Raw genomic sequence first — 24,144 nt, 5'->3', positions numbered from 1 at the left:
AACCAATTAATATAACTCAACTCGAAAGGTTGCAATTGGTATGACGCGGCTGGGGATCGAACCCCGGACCTTCCGCTCTCCGGGCTGACGCTCTGCCTCTAGACCACGGAGGCGGTCTGATGTATTTTTGTAATACAAAGAGTGTGAGAGTAGTGATCGATTTGCATAAGTCATTGGTCAAGAGAACCTTTTACAGAGAGTTGTGTTTTACACTGCTTTGAGCATGTTGCAGTTGTAATAGGTCGCGACAGCTTCATGTGAGAAGAAAGCGCAAGTTTAGACAACAAACCAACTATCATCATGCCTGATATCTAGAAAGTGCAGTATGCCAGTGTGATTTATTGTTAGACAATGATTGTAACTGCATTATTCGTTTCTGTTGAGATTCAGTAGAAGTTCATTGCATTGTATTTGGACAATGATTAGTTGTCAGAAATGTAGTACTATTTAATGTTAGCAGTAGTGAGGTTCTTTCAGTGGCATTTAGAAGTTGGTGTGATGAAGTAAGACGAGTTCTATGGATGAACAACTTCTTTATTACAATTAGTCCGACGTTTCGTTGCGCTGCTAGGCAATATGAAGTATATACCCATATTTGATGGAGGCTAATAATGACACGAAGAAATGTGATTCGATGATGCTATACTGGTATCATAGTTGTCTTTTGGGCCTTTTGGGCCTTTTGGGCCTTATGTTTGCAGTATATCGGCGACTGTGTTCATCCTAGTAACATTGTCACATGCGAATTATTGGGTCATATATCCAAGGTACGAGTGTGTACCGTTTCATGTCCGTCAGTATAACTATTGCCGTTTTACAAATCACCAATAATCTTTGCCCATCAATGTTGCAAGTTCCTCGTTATGTGGTTTATAGAACCTGTCCAGGGTGACACGTGTCTCTGCCATCATGTCCCCAACTGTCCGTCCATACTTCCTCGGACCCGCTGTTTTCAGTGTCGTGATCTTGCTCAGAGCCGCATCAGGCAGAGATTCTGGAAGTACATAGTTACAGGGAGTCATGACAGAGCCTGTCATTCATGAGGTTCTAGAATACAGCGAGTCATGACGAAGACCGATAGGAGGGTCTGGAAATGAATATACTGAACCGCAAAAGAAACGTCACCGCGGATAGATATATGAGAAACCTTATTTGTCCAAACACTGTAAACATACAACAGATGAAACTTGGCAAAACTGATCATCAAGGTTAAGATTAAAGTGTCAAATGATTTTAAAGTGAAACACAACACTAGTCTGAGAAAATGGTATCACAAGTCACTATCTCGTGTGTCCGCCATGTGCATTGATGACAGCCGTGCAACGTCGATACATGGAATGGATGAGGCGGTTGATGAAGGGCATAGGCACTTGAGCCCACACTCTGAGGAACGCCTGACGCAGTTCAGCTGCAGTTGTCGGCCTTGATCGGACGTCATTCAGCAGACAGGTGCTCAATGGGATTTAAATCGGGACTGAGGGCAGGCCACTGAATGGTTCTGATGTCATTCTGCTGGAGGAAATCTCTTTTTGCTCTCACAGTGTGGGCACGGGCGTTATCATGCTGAAACTCGTGGTTGCGGCGACTTGCCAAATGAGGTATGGCGTGTGGTCTCAAGACTTGATCAATGTACCGAGCTACTGTGACACCATTGCCTCTCCCTGGACCGATGTTCTGGAAGACCACAGGGCCGACCCTCTGTGCATGACCAATTCCACCCCACACCATGATGCTCGGACCACCCCACGAGATTCTCTCAGGAACACAATCATTCGAATAACATTCCCCACGGCGTCGCCAGACTCTCTCTCTCTCTCTCTCTGCCATCTGCTGTCGTCTGAGAAGAGGACCCCTTTCCACTGCTGGTGGAGCCAATGCTGGTGCTGTGTTGCCCAGTGAAGACGGTCCCGGCGATGACTTGGTGTCAGAATGGGTCCTCGGTGTGGCCGTTGACAGTGGAGGTGTCTGCTCGTCAATCGTCGACGCACGGTTTCTTCACTAATGTGTCGCTGGTGTGTCCCCTTGGTCTGTCGAGCAGTTTCCGCAGCAGTAACAAAGCGATCTTGAAGATGGTGTCGCACAATCTGACGATCCTGACGTCGGGTGGTGACCCTTGGTATTCCACTACGTGGTCTGTCATCTGTAGTGTTGGTGGTCCGGCACCTATGCTGGAGCGGTTTGTCCAGCGTGCAATCGTCTAAGGGTTTGGTGTCGTTAATTTCTTGTCAATCTTGGCTTGTGGTAGCAATTCAATAACGAATGAATGTTTTCCAATCTGGGTGGGTTTTTACAGGGCAGAAAATGGGGGAACGCATGTGCATTTCAGTTTGCACGGAACTCACGTGTATTGGGTAACCATGGCCGTTGCCATCGGTTTTATTGTCATCTACTTTGTCTTTTTATCATCAATTTGGGGTAATTGAAACTTTGACAAAAATTACCATGATATTTCAATGACAATTTTCCATGCAATGTTACTTGGTGTGTCGTTTCTTTTGCGGTTCAGTATAGTTACAGCAAGTCATGACGAAGACCGACAGGAGGTTCTGGAAGTAAATATTTAGAGCGTGTCATGATACAGACATGAGGATCTGCAAGCATACAGTTACAGCGAGTCATGACGCAGGCTGACAGGAGGTTCTGGAAGTAAATAGTTACAGCGAGTCATGACGAAGACCGACGGGTGGTTCTGGAAGTAAATAGTTACAGGGAGGCATAACAAAGTATATGCATTATCGGTATCATGACAAGGAGCGGTTCGGTAGCTCTATGGATGAAGCGTTCGCCCGCCATGCTGAACACTGACCAGCCTACCAGATCGCTGTATTTTATGACTCCGATAAAGATAAATGTTGATTAAGGTAATGTTAGGGGCTATTTACATCTAATGGCATTTGTACTGGTTATGGCCATTGTTTTTATCGTGTCACTCACTCAAGTCATAGACATCCGCATCATTCTGTACGAAACAATTAATCTATAGCACTGCGGCTTGTAGGGGCTGTCGGGTAGCCTAGTGGTTAAAGCGTTCGCTCGTCACGCCGGAGACCCGGGTTCGACTCCCGACATGGGTACAATGTGTGAAGCCCGTTTCTGGTGTCCCCCGCCGTGATATTGCTGGAATATTGCTAAAAGAGGCGTAAACCCACACTCACTCACTCACTGCGGCTTGTAACAATCGAGTCTGGACTAGACCATTGGACCATTGGTTGACACTATGAGCAACGTGCCTTCCACTCGGGGTACAATGACATGCAAACAAGAAATTCACATAGCCTGACCATCCATCTAGTTTCGTCTCATGTTACAGGTTAATGCATGTTGGGGACACGTTCTAACCGGAGTTCCCATTGGGTCGGTCAGATAGCGACCTGTTCTAACCTAGGTCCACACTGGGTCCACAAGCTATCAGATCAGTGTTGCGATATAGATTTAGATTTTATTCTATCCTGGGTCTCCACGGGGTCGGCCATCCAGTTCTATTCTATCATTGGTCCCCACAGGTTCCACAGGCATGTGGGTGTCTATTTAATTCCTGCAACGAAAGTAGATAGCAAAATACTCACTGAGATTCAGAAATTTGAAGATTTCTGCTAGATGTTTTGTTTCATTACTCGTGTAGTCCTCGAACGTTTGAACGTGGATCTGGTTGCTAGGGAACACTTTCATCCAATCCATCAGAAACACAAGGTAGATCCCGCGCCGTAGATCAAGCTGGCGAAACAAAGTCAGTTTTAATCATTCAGCATAGTTTAACATATTTGCAGCTTACACAAAGTCGACACATTGGTGGAAACGTGGGCGGTCTTATGTTACTTGCGCGTGCGTGTCTGCATGCGTGCCTGTGCACGTGTTTACAGACAAGACAACAAAGGTAAATTACTGGCACTGGTGGAAAAAATATGTCACAGAGTGATTGTGGCTATCCGTGTGCATCGCGTCCTGTGATGAGTGGTCACATAATCAAACTAACGGAAACAGTGTACATATCGTACACATTGTACACATGTTTGTTTGTGTGGACTGATGGGATTGGTTGTGTACACGGGTGCGGATTGACTGTATGGGGCATCGAGTATTCTTCACAGCGTACACAGGTTGATGGTAACTTGAATTAAGGGTCACGTTTGACAACGAATAAAAATACATAGGCAGCATAACACGCATCGTATCTGACAACAGGTGACGTGCAAAGACGTCTCAAAGAATGCGGGATCGCACTTTCACAGAACCCTCTAATGAGCAGGGCGAGGCAGGTGTTTGCTTCACATATACCAGATATTCTCAAAAGCGAATTTGACCACCACGATATATGAACCCTGTACCACTGTGATTGGTCTTCTATTTCAACTATCTTTGTACTCCTCTGAGAAGTCTTGTATTACAACTGTCTATGTTTTCCTCTGAGAAGTCTTGTATTACAACTGTTTATGTACTCCTCTGAAAAGTGTTGTATTATAGCTATCTGTCTATTCCTCTGAGAAATGCTGTATTATAGCTATCTGTCTATTCCTCTGAGAAATTCTGTATTACAACTATCTATGTACTCCTCTGAGAAGTGTTGTATTACAGCTATCTATGTACCCCTCTGAGAAGTCTTGTATTACAACTATCTATGTACTCCTCTGAGAAGTATTGTATTACAACTATCTATGTACTCCTCTGAGAAGTCTCGTATTGCAACTATCTATGTACTCCTCTGAGAAGTCTTGTATTACAACTGTCTATGTACTCCTCTGATGAGTATTGTATTACAACTATCTATGTACTCCTCTGAAAAGTGTTGTATTACGGCTATCTATGTACTCCTCTGAGAAATGCTGTATTACAACTATCTATGTACTCCTCTGAGAAGTGTTGTATTACAGCTATCTATGTACTCCTCTGAGAAGTCTTGTATTACAGCTATCTATGTACTCCTCTGAGAAGTATTGTATTACAACTATCTAGGTACTCCTCTGAGAAGTCTTGTATTACAGCTATCTATGTACTCCTCTGAGAAAAGCTGTATTACAACTATCTATGTACTCCTCTGAGAAGTCTTGTATTACAACTATCTATGTACTCCTCTGAGAAGTATTGTATTACAACTATCTATGTAATCATCTGAGAAGTATTGTATTGCAACTATCTAGGTACTCCTCTGATGAGTATTGTATTACAACTACCTATGTAGTCCTCTGAGAAGTCTTGTATTACAACTATCTATGTACTCCTCTGAGAAGTGTTGTATTACAACTATCTATGTACTCCTCTGAGAAGTCTTGTATTACAACTATCTATGTACTCCTCTGATGAGTATTGTATTACAACTACCTATGTACTCCTCTGAGAAGTCTTGTATTACAACTATCTATGTACTCCTCTGCTGAGTATTGTATTACAACTACCTATGTACTCCTCTGAGAAGTCTTGTATTACAACTATCTATGTACTCCTCTGATGAGTATTGTATTACAACTACCTATGTACTCCTCTGAGAAGTCTTGTATTGCAACTATCTAGGTACTCCTCTGATAAGTATTGTATTACAACTACCTATGTACTCCTCTGAGAAGTCTTGTATTGCAACTATCTACGTACTCCTCTGATGAGTATTGTATTACAACTACCTAGGTACTCCTCTGAGAAGTCTTGTATTACAACTATCTATGTACTCCTCTGAGAAGTGTTGTATTACAGCTATCTATGTACTCCTCTGAGAAAAGCTGTATTACAACTATCTATGTACTCCTCTGAGAAGTGTTGTATTACAACTATCTATGTACTCCTCTGAGAAGCATTGTATTACAACTACCTATGTACTCCTCTGATGAGTATTGTATTACTGCTACCTATGTACTCCACTGAGAAGTCTTGTATTACAACTATCTATGTACTCCTCTGAGAAGTCTTGTATTACAACTACCTATGTACTCCTCTGAGAAGTCTTGTATTACAACTATCTAGGTACTCCTCTGATGAGTATTGTATTACAACTACCTATGTACTCCTCTGATGAGTATTGTATTACAGCTACCTATGTACTCCACTGAGAAGTCTTGTATTACAACTACCTATGTACTCCTCTGAGAAGTCTTGTATTACAACTATCTAGGTACTCCTCTGATGAGTATTGTATTACAACTACCTATGTACTCCTCTGAGAAGTCTTGTATTGCAACTATCTAGGTACTCCTCTGATAAGTATTGTATTACAACTACCTATGTACCACTGCCACTGGTTTTATGGGACGATAATGTCTAAACACCCTCTCGTACCTCTTCCGTCAGGGAATCAGCGATGGTGTAGTTGTAACAACATCCCCGGAGGGACTGCGACGCCAGACAGTTGTTGAATTTACCGATTTCTCTGTTGACCAGGTCGTGGAAGTCTTGTTTTGACACCATCCTTCCTAATATAGCCGACTTAAAAAAGTAGTAGGAGTAGAGTCTGAAACACAGATGTTCATATTGTCTCTCTCAGAGTCTCTCATTTTTTCTCTCGTAGTCTCTTGTTGTTTCTCTCAGAGTCGCTTATTGTCTTGCATAGTCTCTACGTGTTTCTCTCAGAGTCGCTTATTGACTTGCATAGTCTCTAGGTGTTTCGCACAGAGTCGCTTATTGTCTTGCAGATAATCTAGGTGTTTCTCTCAGAGTCGCTTATTGTCTTGTATAGTCTCTAGGTGTTTCTCTCAGAGTCGCTTATTGTCTTGCATAGTCTCTAGGTTTTTCTCTCGGAGTCGCTTATGGTCTTGCATAGTCTTTAGGTGTTTCTCTCAGAGTCGCTTATTGACTTGCATAGTCTTTGGGTGTTTCTCTCAGAGTCGCTTATTGTCTTGCATAGTCTCTACGTGTTTCTCTCAGAGTCGCTTATGGTTTTGCATAGTCTCTAGGTGTTTCTCTCAGAGTCGCTTATTGTCTTGCATAGTCTTTAGGTGTTTCTCACTCATATTTTCTCTGTCTTGCATAGTCTTTCTATCATCGTCTATCATAAACTCGCATTGTATTTCAGTATCTCGCCCAGAGTTTCATCGTCTACAGTGTGAACTATCTCTTGTTACTGAATTCTACGTGTCTGCAGGGTTCGTGACTTGCCTGGTGTATGTCGATATGTTACTAGACTGTACCTGTCTGCAGGGTTCGTGACTTGCTTGGTGTGTGTGGATATTTTACTGGTCTGTACCTGTCTGCAGGGCTCATGACTTGCTTGGTATGTGTATATTTTCCCAGACGGTACCTGTCTGTAGGATTCGTGACTTGCTTGGTGTGTGTATATTTTACCAGACGGTACATGTCTACAGGGTTCGTGACTTGTTGGTGTGTATATATACTGGACTGTACCTGTCTGCAGGGTTCGTGACTTGCTTGGTGTATGTATACACTGGACTGTACCTGTCTGCAGGGCTCGTGACTTGCTTGGTATGTGTATATTTTCCCAGACGGTACCTGTCTGTAGGATTCGTGACTTGCTTGGTGTGTGTATATTTTACCAGACGGTACATGTCTGTAGGATTCGTGACTTGCCTGGTGTGTGTATATACTGGACTGTACCTGTCTGTAGGGTTCGTGACTTGCCTGGTGTATGTATACACTGGACTGTACCTGTCTGCAGGGCTCGTGACTTGCTTGGTGTATGTATACACTGGACTGTACCTGTCTGCAGGGTTCGTGACTTGCTTGGTGTATGTATACACTGGACTGTACCTGTCTGCAGGGCTCGTGACTTGCTTGGTATGTGTATATTTTCCCAGACGGTACCTGTCTGTAGGATTCGTGACTTGCTTGGTGTGTGTATATTTTACCAGACGGTACATGTCTGTAGGATTCGTGACTTGCTTGGTGTGTGTATATTTTACCAGACGGTACATGTCTACAGGGTTCGTGACTTGCTTGGTGTATGTATACACTGGACTGTACCTGTCTGCAGGGCTCGTGACTTGCTTGGTATGTGTATATTTTACCAGACGGTACCTGTCTGTAGGGTTCGTGACTTGCTTGGTGTGTGCATATTTTACCAGTCTGTACCTGTCTGTAGGGTTCGTGACTTGCTTGGTGTGTGTATATTTTACCAGTCTGTACCTGTCTGCAGGGTTCGTGACTTGCTTGGTGTGTGTATATTTTACCAGACGGTACCTGTCTGTAGGGTTCGTGACTTGCTTGGTATGTGTATATTTTACCAGACGGTACCTGTCTGTAGGGTTCGTGACTTGCTTGGTGTGTGTATATTTTACCAGACTGTACCTGTCTGTAGGGTTCGTGACTTGCTTGGTGTGTGTATATTTTACCAGTCTGTACCTGTCTGTAGGGTTCGTGACTTGCTTGGTGTGTGTATATTTTACCAGACGGTACCTGTCTGTAGGGTTCGTGACTTGCTTGGTGTGTGTATATTTTACCAGACGGTACATGTCTGTAGGGTTCGTGACTTGCCTGGTGTGTGTATATACTGGACTGTACCTGTCTGCAGGGTTCGTGACTTGTCTGGTGTGTGTATATATACTGGACTGTACCTGTCTGCAGGGCTCATGACTTGCTTGGTGTGTGTATATTTTACCAGACCGTACCTGTCTGTAGGGTTCCTGAGTGACAGGATGATCTTGGCCCGAGGGTTCAAATGGTGAATGATGTCAGCATTGGTCACACAAGGCTCGGTACACCCTTCGTTGCCAGGCAACATATCCCAAAAGTCAATGTAGGAGAAATATCCCGGGGTGGCATCACCTGTACAAACATATGTATATGTATACAGTTTCAAAAATATTTCTATTAAAACTGAGTGTTGTAAACGGCAATGAAAGGTTACAATGTATCTATCAACATATATATTGAATCTATATCAGTGTGACAGTTCTAACGAACTGTGTATCTATCACTATAAGAGTTGTAATAACCTGTGTATCTAGCAATATATAAATTGTAATGAACTGTTTATATGATATGATATGTTATAAACTATGTATCTATCAATATAAGAGTTGTTGTGAACTATGGATCTATCAATATAAGAGTTGTTGTGAACTATGGATCTATCAATATAAGAGTTGTTGTGAACTATGGATCTATCAATATAAGAGATCTTGTGAACGATGGATCTATCAATATAAGAGTTGTTGTGAACTATGTATCTATCACTATAAGAGATCTTGTGAACGATGGATCTATCAATATAAGAGTTGTTGTGAACTATGTATCTATCAATATAATAGTTCTTGTGAACTATGTATTTATCAATATAAGAATTGTTGTGAACTACACTAAATGCCATTATAGTGAGACGATACATTAGCGATAGGGCCGTGAAAGTACAGCGAAAGAAATGCGGTAAAAATGGCTCGTAAATTGCACGATGTATCGAGTTATTGGCGCATACACTGGGCATTAGTGGCGTACGAGTGATGCGATTGTGACGTCTTAGTGGCCCGATAATTGTACAAAAGTTGTACACAACAGTTGAGATGTGTGCGTGTTTGCTGGAAGCATGACACTGACACACGTGGTTTTTGAATATGAAAAGGAAACAGCTCACATCTGTAACTATTATGCTGTCACAAAAACATTTTTGTATAAATGTAATAACGCTCGCAGTGGTACGGCTTCTAAAGCAACGTCTACGGGCCGTGGGAAGGCTGCGTACTGGATTGTTGCCAGACATTTTGATGTAAATCAAAACATCGACAATTCCTGGGTTGAGACTAATTAGTCGCTGAACCGTAGTCTGGCGATACGCCAAATCTGTTTCTACGTCAACGTCATGCACGCCTAGCTAGTGTAGACAGCATCTGAGGTTCTGAAGACAAGATCGGAACAGGATGCTGTTCACAGATGAGTCCAGGAATCAACTGGAGAGCTCTGATGGAGCACCGTTATGTTTTTCCGTTAGTATAGGGGCGGTCGGGTAGTCTAGTGGTTAAAGTGTTCGCTCGTCACGCCGGAGACCCGGGTTAGATTCCCGACATGGGTACAATGTGTGAAGCCCATTTCTGGTGTCCCCCGCCGTGATATTGCTGGAATATTGCTAAAAGCGACGTAACACCCCACTCACTCACTCACTCCGTTAGTATATATACGGGCATAGGCGATATACCAATGTATAGCTGCCCTTTTGCTCAGTTTAGCTACAAAAGCAGTTACCTTGCCTTGTACCACTCTAAGAATTGCACTTAGCTTGTTGACATGGATAACGACCGTAACTTATACAGGCTATACAAAACTGACTGCAATCATAAAGAAACGATAGTTATAGACGATGATAAACCACAACAATATTTTTTTGAGAATAAGCAAGATAATTCATGCTCGCTGTATAACACACGTGTTTTTTTTAAATATGAACAACAAACATCTATCATTTGTTACTATAATGCTCATGCAAAATCAGTTTTGTATAACGCTCATGCAGTGGTACGGCGCCGTCTACGACAACGTCTACGCGCCGCGGGAATGTTGCGTACGGGAATGTTGCCAATTGTAATAACGGTCGCTGTATAAAACAGTGAGTGAGGGAGTCTGGTTTTACACGGCTTTTTATCAATATTCCAGCAATATCCCCATAAATGGGCTTCACACATTGTACCAATGTGGGGAATCGAACCCAGGTCATCGGCGTGGCGAGCGAACGCTTTTACCACTAGGCTACCCCTCCGCCCCCGCGGTATAACATCTGACGTGAGTCGCATAAAACCACGTATTTCACTCGCGATACAAGATATAAGGTACAAGCAACAAACTCACTTGTGATATAAGGATTCACAGTGTCGTGTTTGTGCTTTTTCTGTATGAAGTTGGCGCTCTTCTGCAGCAGATTCAGATACGTCTCGAAGGAAGAACATGATTCCCCTGAGATAAAAGACGACATGAATTGACAACAGATCTACGTGGCCTATACGACAGTTACAGTTAAAGCCAATAATAGAATTCTACATTTACGACAAACATGAAAAGAATAACAATCATCAATTACCTACCACAAAAAACGAACATCTAGTTTGTAATCACAACCATTGAATATTTGAATATTTCAAAGTAACATATTTAAAAAGTTTACTGTAGGTACATCCCTTCTGACGATCTTTTTACCCCAAACAATGAATGAGTGGGCCAAACTCGCTATGGTCAAGACACACATAGCCATGCACTGCCTTGACACAGCCTTGAACATAGCCAAACTAGCTCTAGTCAAGACATACCCGACCCGTGAAGATCCAGGGTAGAATAGGTCTTCAGCAACCCATGCTTGCCGTAAAAGACGACTTCGCTTGTCGTAAGAGGCGACTGACGGACTCGGATGGTCAAGCTTGCTGACTTGGTTGATGCATGTCATCGATCCCGATTGCGTGGATCGATGCTCATGATATTGATAACTAGATTGTCTGGTCCAGACTCGATTATTTACAGACCGCCGTCATATAGCTGGAATATTGGTGAGTGCGGCGTTAAACAATAAACCAAACAACCATAGACATACCTAGTCGTGATATGAGGGGAACACAGCCCACCTCGCTCTCGTCAAAACACACATGGATATACCTAGTCGTAATATGAAGGGAACACAGCCCACCTCGCTCTCGTCAAAACACACATGGATATACCTAGTCGTGATATGAGGGGAACACAGCCCACCTCGCTCTCGTCAAAACACACATGGATATACCTAGTCGTGATATGAGGGGAACACAGCCCATCTCGCTCTCGTCAAAACACACATGGATATACCTAGTCGTGATATGAGGGGAACACAGCCCACCTCGCTCTCGTCAAAACACACATGGATATACCTAGTCGTGATATGAGGGGAACACAGCCCATCTCGCTCTCGTCAAAACACACATGGATATACCTAGTCGTGATATGAAGGGAACACAGCCCACCCCGCACTCGTCAAAACACACATGGATATACCTAGTCGTGATATGAGGGGAACACAGCCCACCTCGCTCTCGTCAAAACACACATGGATATACCTAGTCGTCATATGAAGGGAACACAGCCCACCTCGCTCTCGTCAAAACACACATGGATATACCTAGTCGTGATATGAAGGGAACACAGTCAAACTCGCTCTGGTTAACACACATGGATATACTTAGTCGTGATATGAAAGGAACACAGTCAAACTCGCTTTGGATAATACACATTTAGACATAACCAGCCGTGATGTGACTGGAACACAGCCAAACTCCTCCGGTCAATACACACGTATACATACTTAGTCTTGCTCGACACACCCACTGAGTCTCCTTCATAGCGTGGGGCGCAACGTCGGGATGTTTTGTCAGTCTGTTGAACAGGTCGGTGGTCCCACTCTTGCCCTGCCCTATGATGTAGAAGTAGGGCAGGCAACGCAGCACCCTCGTCTCCCCCGATCCCTTCCTGCTGGCTAACTCCGCCAGGGGGGCCCTGCTTGGTTCCATGCCCCAAGGGCAGTGGTTCTGTCTGACGTTGTGAACCCACCAACAGGGGCTGGTAAACTCTGACAGAGGCTGTGGTACTTGCTGTGGATAATAACGTCACACATTGTACACGGTAGAACCCTCATCGTGATCTCAGGAACATTGTGTTGTCCATACTCACCAACATCGCTGTCAACGTTGGTTAATTGGTTGGTTGGTTGTTTAACGCCGCACTCAGCAATATTCCAGCTATATGATGGCGGTCTGTAATGATCGAGTCTGGACCAGACAATCCAGTGATTAATATCATGAGCATCGATCCACTAAATTGGGATCGATGACATGTATCAACCAAGTCAGCGAGCCTGACCACCCGATACCGCTAGTCGCCTTTGACGACAAGCATAGTCGCCTTTTAAGGCAAGATTGGGTTGCTGAAGATCTATTCTACCCCGGATCTTCACGGGTCCGCTGTCAACGACGATCCCTTTGGCCAAATATATTTGCATAATTTACGAAATAAGCATATTTTTAGAAATTGGAACAAACGTTACCAGGTAAGGGTGACTTTTTTTTAACAGTTTAACACAACACAACTAAGTTATGACGATGAGACCAACGACATTACCATTAAACCAGAAGAATAGAAAAAGAGAAATACCACGGAAGTGGGTGAGTGAGAGCATGTTGTTTAGCTCCGCAGTCGTCTGAATTCCAGCCATATGATGGCGACCTGTAACTGATCGAGTCTGGACCAAGAAAATCCCAATCAACGGTCCCTTGAAGATTCCAGTTTAGAATTGGTCTTCAGCTACCGTTGCTTGTCGCGACTAACGGGATCGGGTGATCAGGCTCGCTTAATTGGTTGGTGCATGTCATCGTATCCCCATTACGTAGATAGATGCTCAGGATGTCAATCACTCGACTTTCTGGTCCAGACTCGATTATTTACGGACCGCCGTCATATAGCTGGAATATTGCTGAGTGCGGCGTTACACAACAAACAAACAAACAAATCCCAATCAACCACCACTGACACGATCTGTTTTGTTGCCTCTGGTAAGCATAGATTGCTGGGAACCTACACATGTGTATCGGCTATTTTGAAAGGTTCAGTTGTCTACGATTTTCAGCTTATCGCCGAGTTTGTTAGTAACAATAATTACCGTGTGTTTCTAATGTGACATTGACAGTGGTCATGTTAGACCCTCCGAGAACTTGTGTTGAGTTTGAATCAAACAGATACTATTTCATCATTATTATTGTAGGCAAAGTTCTACAATATTGATAATTTATATATAATTTATTAAAATACGACAGTGCGACAACATCTGTCTCATGTTAATTGACTTTTTAATCTGGGTTTGTTATCGTAATTTGAAACCTCTGAGAGACAAATGCGAATCGATTATCATTTAATTATGTTACATTCGTTTGTGGTGACTTATGGATCCATTCGCTACCAGTGCTTCTTTTTCAGGCCGGTTCCAAGTGAGTGAGTTGGGTTTAACGCCGCTTTTAACAGTAAATCGCTTTTACCAGTTAAATCGCGGCGTGTCAGCTAAATGTGGGAGGAAAGCCCGAAGTGATGTAGGTCTCAGACGTTTTACCACTTCGGTGAAACCCACGAGCACGGGTATGGTGCTGACAAACCTAGAAACATAATCGGGGCGAACCGGGATTCGAACTCACAACCATAGGTTTCTGGGGTGCCGAGGGGCCCCAACTCTGCACAGCGAATCGCGGCGCCTTAGATGACTGGGCCACCCGTGCCCCCCGGTTCCAAGTAAACGATGATGGTTGCTATATATGGCCATAGTTTACTTTATATGAAAGGATACATTTTTTCATAACAATTGGCTTTTGTTTTAAAATGTAGATCTTTCTGGTTGTCTTTCTTGTTTGATATTGAAAACTTTTCAATTGCGTTTCTTTGCAGATTTTCCCTGTTGGGATTCCAGGTTAGAATAGTTCTCTAGCAGCCTGGCTAGTCCTGAGAAGCCACCAAACAGATCTGGTGGTCAGGTTCCGTGACATGTGAAGCGCTTGGTTCCAAATTTCTAAAAACAGTAGGGTCATCTCCAAATTCGAAGAACCGCCTCCGTGATCTAATGGTAGATTGTCCGCCCGGAGAGCGGAAGGTCCGGGGTTCTATCCCCGGCCGCGTCATACCAAAAGACGGAGTCAGTATACTGTGTCTGGGTGGGGTATTCATGTTAAACTGCGGCATGGTATCTCAGTGGGCTAGCACTATAAATCGGCATCAGTCCGGACTAGTACAAGTAGCCTCACACACATACACGTGCATGCACGTCGCTATATAAGTGCAATAATCTTGGACGCGACGTTAAACCCCATTTCACCTCACCTGACCTAATTCGAAGACAGCGGGCGGGAGAAAGACCTAGCAGCATGCAGACGATCAGTGGATCAGCGTAAAAACAGTGAGGTTGCAGGATCGATTCTCGTCATGGAAATCCATGGCATAAACAAATATTAGATGCAAATTTAAAGGATGTTTATACAATGCTAATGTACAACTCTCAGCATGCCTCTCAAGTATTGCGTCTCACAAGGTTACAGTTAGTGAGTGAGTGAGTGAGTGAGTTGGGTTTAACGCCGCATTTAACAGTATTCCAGTTATATCACGGCGTGTCAGCTTAATGTGGGAGGAAAGCCCGAAGTGATGCAAGATATATGCAGTAATATAAACAAGTGGTAGTAGGTTTCTAAGGTAAGATAGAACTAAATGAAGTAGGTGACTGGTTGATTTGTACAGGGAATTGTTGCCATCTTGACTTATCATGACACACGTTATATGTGATGTCTTTTGCAAATAAAGACTAGATTAATGTCAAATGACTCATCTAAGTTTCAAGTTTCATCTTAAGAACATTTCACGTAACACTCATATGAAGACTACTACACACCAGTTTCATGAGGTCAAGGTCACGCCACAAGGTCATGTTGTAGCGAGCGTGTGTCAGGTACCTCACCGCAGCCAGGAAAGCATCATCCCTTGCATGGTATCCCCATGGACGGCCGGAGTTGTTGGGTCTGTTCTGCAGGTGTGACGGCACTCTGTGTTCAGCTCTCTGCATGTGTGAGACTAACTGTAACATTTGTCGGTGTATCACTTGAGCCTGTTCCAGTTTGAAAGGGTGCAGCATTTCCATCACGATGTTCCTAATGCAGGACACAAGAAAGACAACTCCAAGAAATTTAGCCACGATGGTCAGCTTATTCCTTTCTTTGAGCTTCATGCTGGAATGACAGAGCGTTCATACATTTACGTGTGTAATTTTACAGAATCAGTCACATTTGCTTTATCTGTCACGAGACACTTGTGTTTCACTCCACGACGCGCAACAGACTTTTAATTGCACCACAGCTGCGTAGCCAGCTATTGGGAAGGTCATATATTGAAACAATTGATATTTATATATTAATATAATATAAGTATATGTGCTATCATATCGCCAATGTTTCTTGTTGGAGCGCCAAATTAACGAAGCCACAATTTAATAAAAGTAACTGTATCATTGGTGGGAGCTTTGTCGCCAAATGACACGGGTCAAGTGTACGAAAACACGTACGTCATACAGATAACAGGCCGCACACATGACTAAACCTCATTTCAAGTCATATTTATCTGAAACTTGTAGTTCTACGAAAAAGATAGACAATACGAAATACGTTTAGACTTTCAACGAAACCTGTGAACAAAGGAGTGAGTGAGTGAGTATGGTTTTACGCCGCTTTTAGTAATATTCCAGCAATATCACGGCGGGGGACACCAGAAATGGGTTTCACACATTGTACCCATGTCGGAAATCGAACCTGCGTTTCAGCGTGACGAGTGAACGCTTTAACCACTGGGCTACCCGACCGCCCCTGTGAACAAAGGACTGTACAATTACTAGAGTATCACAGACACATTTAAACTAGCATGAAACCATAAACATGAATCAGTATACGTCACAATACACAATAAAAACGAGCTAGAAATCTCCAGCAACCAACAATACTATGCACCGAGGGGACATACAGGATCTCTGCAACCTGCACGGATTCGCAGCAGCATTCACACTATCCCTTCCTGATCAGCTGCCGGCGATTGTTGTCAATTTTGGCCATCAAATAAAATTATCAATATACAATGATCACAAATGTGGTAGGCCTAAATTTCTCTTTGAACGATGTGGAACTTAGGTTCTCTCTCAGGGGGACAATAACTTGACAGTGCATTTACCCCTTTTGAGGAAACATCCACTGACAATTTCAGTTGCATATTTCATCTAGCAATTTTATTACATCTATTTTATGACAAAATATATTAATCAAAATTTTGCAAAAATATCTGTTTTCTTTAAAAAAAACAACTAAATGATCATTAACAGATGATATTTTGAAATATTGATCTCGTGTGATCCATACTGCGAAGATAATTTAACGCAATGTTGTTTAAGGGACTACTTACCAGCCTGACCATACACACTTCAAAACTGGAGGCTCCAAGTCAAAGCCTTTTTTTCATATTGGTTTTACAAGCCCTGCTCTGGCTGACATCGTGGACCTGATTATCATGAGCAAACAGGGTAGAACCCATGCGGACCTGAAGTGCCTGTCAGTTAAAACCATGGATAAAAACTGAGCCAAAAGGCCTCGCAATCCAAAGTCATGAAAATCTTTTGAAATATATAGCTTCCATGCAGTGTCACATGCTTTTTCCAGATCGAAGGGGCGGTCGGGTAGCCTAGTGGTTAAAGCGTTCGCTCGTCATGCCGAAAACCCGGGTTCGATTCCCGACATGGGTACAATGTGTGAAGCCCATTTCCTGTGTCCCCCGCCGTGATATTGCTGGAATATTGCTAAAAGCGGCGTAAAACAATACTCACTCACTCACTCCAGATCGAAAAAGATAAACACTGCACAGTGCTTGTTTATGACGGCATTCCTCCTAAATGGTTAGTGGTACTGCGATTTTAATTAAAACCTCTTAATGTGAAGTTTTACACAATATACGACTTTTCCACTGGACGACACATGACCGACAAACTGACGTTTATAAGTGTGTAACGACACATTTTGACGTTCATGCGTTTTTCACAAGACTGCATTCTTTAAATGACGTAAACACTGACAAACTACTTACATATTCCTGGGGAAACCTCTGGGAATTCCTTTGCACACATGCAGTTTCTGAGCATTTTGACCCTTTTATCTTGAACGATGCATTTTAGCATACATTGAGAAAAGCAGGTCAGTTTGACTGCTTGAACGTGCACAAATACCCTCGCTATGACACATCCTGGTGAAGAAAATGAAGCAATGCACATCCAAACTATTGTATCACTCGATTCTCGCCCAGACTGCAAGTGACAGTCTTCAGCAATCTATGTTGTTGTTTGTTTGGGTTTTTTGTTTGTTTTTGTTGTTGTTGTTGTTTGTTTTTGTTTTTTGTTTTTTTTGGGGGGGGTCCTACTGTTTTGAGCATTTTTTATAACTGAGATAAATAGTCATATGTAAAAGAATGTTTAACCAGAGTTTCACCAAGTATATTTGCAATATTCGATTTATCAGGTTACAATTGATCCCTATTTGTGAGGTTGTGTGTGCTACATGTCGAACACTTACCCTTAATTTCCTGAGTCATACCATTTGTTTCATGCCATCGACGTTGGCGTACGTGGATGTATTTTCGATACATAGTTTTGCCAAGACGCATTTGTTTTGTTTAAATGTACGCTGGGCTTTATCATTGACAATTTTCAATGTATTTAGATTATGTACCATTGGATGGCGTCGGGAATACTGTTCAGTCTTTTCCTTTGCTCTCATAGCTTGTTTGCATTGTGTACACACATGGCATAGGGAACTGATCATGCAGTTCCTGAAGATCAGGCTGCCGACGAGAATGCGATGTAAGAACAATATGCAATGTTATACGTTTTGCAACAGCCTGAAGAGGAACATTTAGAGGAACAGGCACCTTGCCTTACTACAACCGCAGATACCCCAGTAACTTTATCACCTGGAAAAACCGCATGGGGACATGCGGTGGAATGTGTCACCAACACCCCATTCCTTGCCGTAAAAGGCGAGTAAATTAGGCAATCTGTTTAACGTGGGTTGCGAACCTGTGTCGGTGGAGGATGGGAGTCTCGTGGTTGAGGGCGCTGGAGCCAGTTACAGGTGTGCCTATTACCCAACACACCACTTACTTCACCTAGACGGGTTGTAGAATGGCCAGATTCTATCAATCAGCTGGTCGAGCCATGCCCTGTACATCGACATTTGAATTTCAAAACAGTATTATCATAACAATTGCTTTTATTTATGAAATATCAATTTTGATATTATACATTTTGCCTAAGCCAGAAGGCAGTAGCTCGTGGGCCAATCGGGTTGTATAAACCTCTAAAGGGTGTGTTCTCTAGAAATGTGGCATGGACCGAACCAGCCTGGAACTTATTCATTAAGGTATCGTGGCTGTTCATGTTTGTGTGGAACCTCTGTAGCCGTGGTGCTGCAGTCAGGATTTCGCTCCAACATCGTCCTTGTTGACATTCGATAGCTGGTGGGGAGCAAGGGTCCTGAATTCTATTATTACACTATGTCTCAACACACTCTATCATGTTCATGTAAGTATTACAAACGTATACACAGACACTGCATTTCTGAGTGATTTTAGCTCCTCCAAATATTGTTTTGGGCCTCGGTTTATTGTTACTGCATCTGCATATGGCATTTCATTGAAATTAAACCCGTTTGTTATCTCCAAGGACATTGAAAGTGTCTGTGGAGAAGTAACAACATGGTAACGTAGACACAATATATCGATAAAGACTGGGAAGGCAACGTTTCGCTATAGATTCCCTTATACCGTTGTCAAGCAAGACTGAATGCTGAGGTATGTAAGTCCCCAACCATTCGTAGTATTTTTATGCATACCAAACTTTTAAATCGTAGTATATTTGTTAGTTTTATTCAATGGCTAAACTTGCATATAATCGCCAGCGACTGGAGGGATGGTGTAAATCCTACCGGGATCCATGCAGGAAGCAAAGGCACTGTAAGTCCCCATGGTCCCTGGTGTGGTGATCTCCCTTTAGTTACTGACGATCTCTAGCCCATTTTTATATTGTGTTGTTCCTTACTACTTAATGCTTTTAACTGTTCTGCAACTAGTTTTACATCTTATTTGTGATATTCTAGTTCTCATACTGTCCTTTGATGACAGATTTTTATAAAGTCTAAATATTTGTGTATTTCATGTCTAATTTCTCGTCACGATATGGCTGAAATATTGCCGATGTGACGTAAAGCAGTACCTCACTCACTCACTCACTCACTGAATGCTGAACAACGTACAGAATCTATATAGTAGGTTGAGGATTAACAGGAGAGGATTACAGTAACAACAATTACATACACGGGTGGGACAACATGAGTAGGTTAAGTAATGACAACAGAAGGTTGGTTGGTTGGTTGTTTAACGCCGCACTCTGCAATATTCCAGCTATATGATGGCGGTCTGTAAATAATCGAGTCTGGACTAGACAATCCAGTGATTGATATCATAAGCATCGACCCACGCAATTGGGATTGATGACATGCATCAACCAAGTCAGCGAGCCTGACCACCCGATCCCGTTAGTCGCCTTTTCCGACAAGACAAACGAAGGATAATACTGTAACAACATAATGGACACGCCTTTGAAAAGGTTCACTCCTGGTTGAATATACACAGAGGCAACAATATGTTAACTTCCTATGAAGCAGTTCGTTAACAACGAGGTTGTTGTCTCGGTGCACAAGACACTGAACTCCTGTCAACCTATCATTGGTGACTATGCAGTGTGTGCGTCTGTTGTTGTGGAGCTCACTAGTGTACCGACTGCAGGAATGAAGCCATTAAATGTGCAAACTGCGTTGGTGACCATGCTCTTCAAAAGTCTGCACAGTATATGCCTATGAATCCCTAATTCTCAAAATAAAATATACACACAATATATCTTATCAAGAAGCAAAAAAACTAGTTCAGCCTCCATCCGAAACTGCTGCTGCCCAAACAAATTCTGCTCCTGTTAACAAAGTTATTAGTTTCAACGTGTTGCCAGATAACCCGTGACCACGTATCTCAACGTGAGTTTCACAGGCCGACCAAGAACCAGAAAATAGAACCATAAAGCAGAGGCGATATTACGATTCCGACTATGTCATGAGCATGTGTTTATGAATCACTATCAATAAACACTATCTCTATAAAGAAGGGGATGGTCTGGTAACCTGGTGGTTAAAGTGTTCGCTCGTCACGCCGAAGACCCGGGTTCGATTCCCGACATGGGTACATTGTGTGAAGGCCATTTCTGATGTCCCCCGCCGTGATATTGCTGGAATAGTAAAGCCATACTCACTCACTTTATAAAGAAGTATACATTGAAGAATCGTCTCGTATTCCGTCATTTGGAATAAGAATACATCTGACATTTCTGCTGATAAAATCAATCTTGAAAATATAGATCCAGCTCAGCTCTTGTCTTCTCCAGCATGACAGTTGCGGCAGACATGTTGATGACCTAACATTAACTGATCTATACAAATCAATTAACTTATCAAAAGGAATAAGTTGAATTAAGAAACACGTTTAATACTTACAAATCAATATTTACAGATGGATCCAAGGATGGTGATGCAGTTGCCTGTGCCACCGTCCTTGGATCCAGGACTATCTCTTCCAGATTACTTGGTAAGTCCCATTTTCTCAGCAGAAGCAAATGCCATTCAACAGCTGTACAATATATCAGTAAACAGTCAAAGAACAAGCAGATTACACAATTTTCAAATTTTCTTTCAGGTATCCAGGCTATTAACATATCATATGAACATCCACTTTTAAATGATATTGTTGAATTGCATATGAACTTGCTACTGGCCAATACCACATGGTCTTTTGTTGGTTACAAGGCCGTGTTGAAATCAGTGGGAACACAATGTCTGATGCTACAGCTAAAGCACCACTCAACAAATCTGTGACACCACTTCTTGATCCATACGGAGATATATCAACCCTCTGGTCAGCGATTTAATGCAGAAGTTGTGGGACACCCAGGTAATTACACCGACATTTAAACTTTTTTTACCACACACCAAACATCTTAAAGTTATCTTTCTTGAACAATCAACGAATATTTCACCGTGAGGCAATACAGCACGTACACTAGTGGGTGAGTGAGTGAGTAAGTGAGTTAAAATTTATCTTCACGTTGGTAATATTTCAGTTACATCATGATGAGGGAAATGGATTCATTAATAATTCATAAATTTAGATTATATAAAACCTGTTGACAAATAACAGTACACTAACAGGACTATCACATATATAGATTTAAAACTAGCATATAACCATTGAAATATGACTGTTCACAACACTACATTATAAAATTAGCTACAGATCACCAACAACCAAATTTAGGCCACCATACTAGGGACCATGAAGATTAAAAGGACTTCTGCACACCTACAGGATTTACACCATCTGTCTGGCTACTAGCGATTTGTAGAATGTGCTTAACGAAATAGTTAAAATCAACACGTATACTACGATTAAAACCATGGGGGCTGGAAACTACTTTGAATGATTTGGAAACTTCCGTATCCTCGCAGGGGAACAATTATTTTACGTAACTTCAAACGGATTACAATTTGAACACTTTCTTTGGGCTTGCCAGAAACGTATGATTGTGAGTTCAGGCCCCAGTTCGCTCCAATTATGTTTCTAGATTTGTCAGCACCATCCCTGTGCTCGAGGGTCTCACCAAAATGGTGAACGTATGAGACCTGCATCTTCTCTGGCTTTTAAAAGCAGCATGAAACCCAACTCACTCACTCTCTCAATTGCATTATCGCAGAGAGTTTGTTGAGTATATGTCGTCATATCGGTTAAGCCTTTCAAAAGCTTATGAAGTTGGTAAGGGCAACTTGAAGGAATCCCATGACAAAATATAAGTGCATTATGAGAAAAAGTCTAAAGAGAGAAAGTTCAGTCCTGGTCGACCATAACGTGCTAGCTACCACGGTCCATATGTTATTGACAGAAACGTCTGTCTATGACTAAAGATACTGACTATGTTTTTCAAACACCATCATAAAAAGACACAGATTTGCCATGTCAATGGGATTAGAAAGTATCATGAAAGAAAAAGTGTAGCGTTATGAGCATCCACTTGGTGAATGGAATCTGGCGCATTATAAATGCACTTATATTATTATTGATACCGTATCTGTACAGAACCGTGACTTTGTTCAGTTTGATGGCTTTGTTGATTATGCTTGTCTTAAACTAAACTATTCTGAAGTCCTAGCTAACTAGGATGCTCTATTAGGTCATCTAATAGGCCAATTAGCAATAACCCAAACAAAGGGAGGTGGCATATTTCATTTACGTCATCCCTTCAAGTGTTGGCGATTATTGGCGGAGTTAACCTGACATCTCACAATGACACGTCTAAGGCGCCGCGATTCTCTGTGCAGAGTTGCGTCCCTTGGGCACGCCAAAAACCTATGATTTTGGGTTAGAATCACGGTTCGCCTCGATTATGTTTCTAGGTTTGTCACACCATACCCGTGCTTGTGGGTGTCACCGAAGTAGTAAACGTCTGAGACCTACATTACTTCGGGCTTTCCTCCCGCATTACGCTTACACGCCATGAAATACTGTTATACTGGAATACTGTTAAAAGCGGCGTTTAACCGAACTCACTCACTTAGTGACGTAACGGTATTTTGTTCCATATGAACAATCGCAATGCGACCACTATCTTGCCAACGTGAAAACGGTTGACGATCGAAGACACTGTGTGTCGATAACAATAGCTCCAGTTCTATTCATGGAAATAAACTATACCCTATTTCTGCAATAATAACAGAGAATATTTTACAAAACAAACAGCCAGTATACATGTCAAATGTACACTCTGCAGTAGATTTATATGCAAATAATCACTGTGTCTGCCATAGCACTCGCTTGCCACACACGAGCACCTTTAGGCTGAAGTAAAATATATATTCATATCCGAAATGATGGGAAACAAGTTTATTGTAATTCTAACTCACATTTAGACCTACACGTTCATAATTCACATTTAGTTTGTTATTGTATTGACATAAACAATAAATAATATATTTACCATTGTAGATATGCCTTTGTCACATCTCACTAAACACACAGAATGGTGACGTATACTCTCTAAAAAGAAACACAGAAGTGATTTTAGATGTGTAAAGTATATATCATATAAATAATCAACAGTTGGTAATTGATTGTTAGAAATGTGCACACATCATTGTAATTGACCCAGGTCCACAAGGCCCACATGGAACTGTAGATTTTCCAGATAAAGGTCGTTTGATCTCAATATCGTGTGGTACTAGTCAGTCCAAAACTACCTGGCATCGTCGTCCTATGGAAGCTGTCAGATCCCGAATTGTGGCCCTGGGAATGCTCACCAAATCTGCATGCAGTGCTTGTGCCAATTGTCGGGGGATATATGGTTGTTGCTGACGTGCTCGCAGTCGTTGGTCCGGTCGTTGGTCCGGTCGTTGATCCGGTCGTTGATCCGGTCGTTGATCCGGTGCGATAAATGTTCGAGTGGGTTTAAATCTGGAGACTTGGATGGCCATGATAGGACCTAGATGTTGTGATTGCTGAAAACAAGACTGTTGTCTGTCTTGACGTGTGAGGTCGGGTGTTGTCTTATTGGGAAAAAACGTT

The 24,144-nt window shown here is 42.4% G+C and overlaps 1 protein-coding gene across 1 annotated transcript; it reads right to left on the bottom strand.

Annotated features, from left to right (window-relative positions):
- Window positions 1-821: 821 nt before the first annotated feature.
- On the bottom strand, window positions 822-15,631 carry LOC139457856 (carbohydrate sulfotransferase 15-like). Its single transcript, XM_071239205.1, has 7 exons — window positions 15,299-15,631; window positions 12,185-12,470; window positions 10,711-10,815; window positions 8,544-8,700; window positions 6,262-6,433; window positions 3,567-3,714; window positions 822-994 (listed from the first exon to the last, which is right to left on the bottom strand). Exons 1-7 carry the CDS (start codon window positions 15,629-15,631, stop codon window positions 822-824), a joined length of 1,374 nt encoding a protein of 457 aa, XP_071095306.1.
- Window positions 15,632-24,144: the final 8,513 nt, after the last annotated feature.

This window comes from Haliotis cracherodii, unplaced genomic scaffold (assembly GCF_022045235.1).
Source record: "Haliotis cracherodii isolate W230 unplaced genomic scaffold, xgHalCrac1.p SCAF_12, whole genome shotgun sequence".
NCBI classification, from domain to species: Eukaryota; Metazoa; Mollusca; class Gastropoda; order Lepetellida; family Haliotidae; genus Haliotis; species Haliotis cracherodii.
This window is presented reverse-complemented; position numbering and strand designations above follow the sequence as displayed.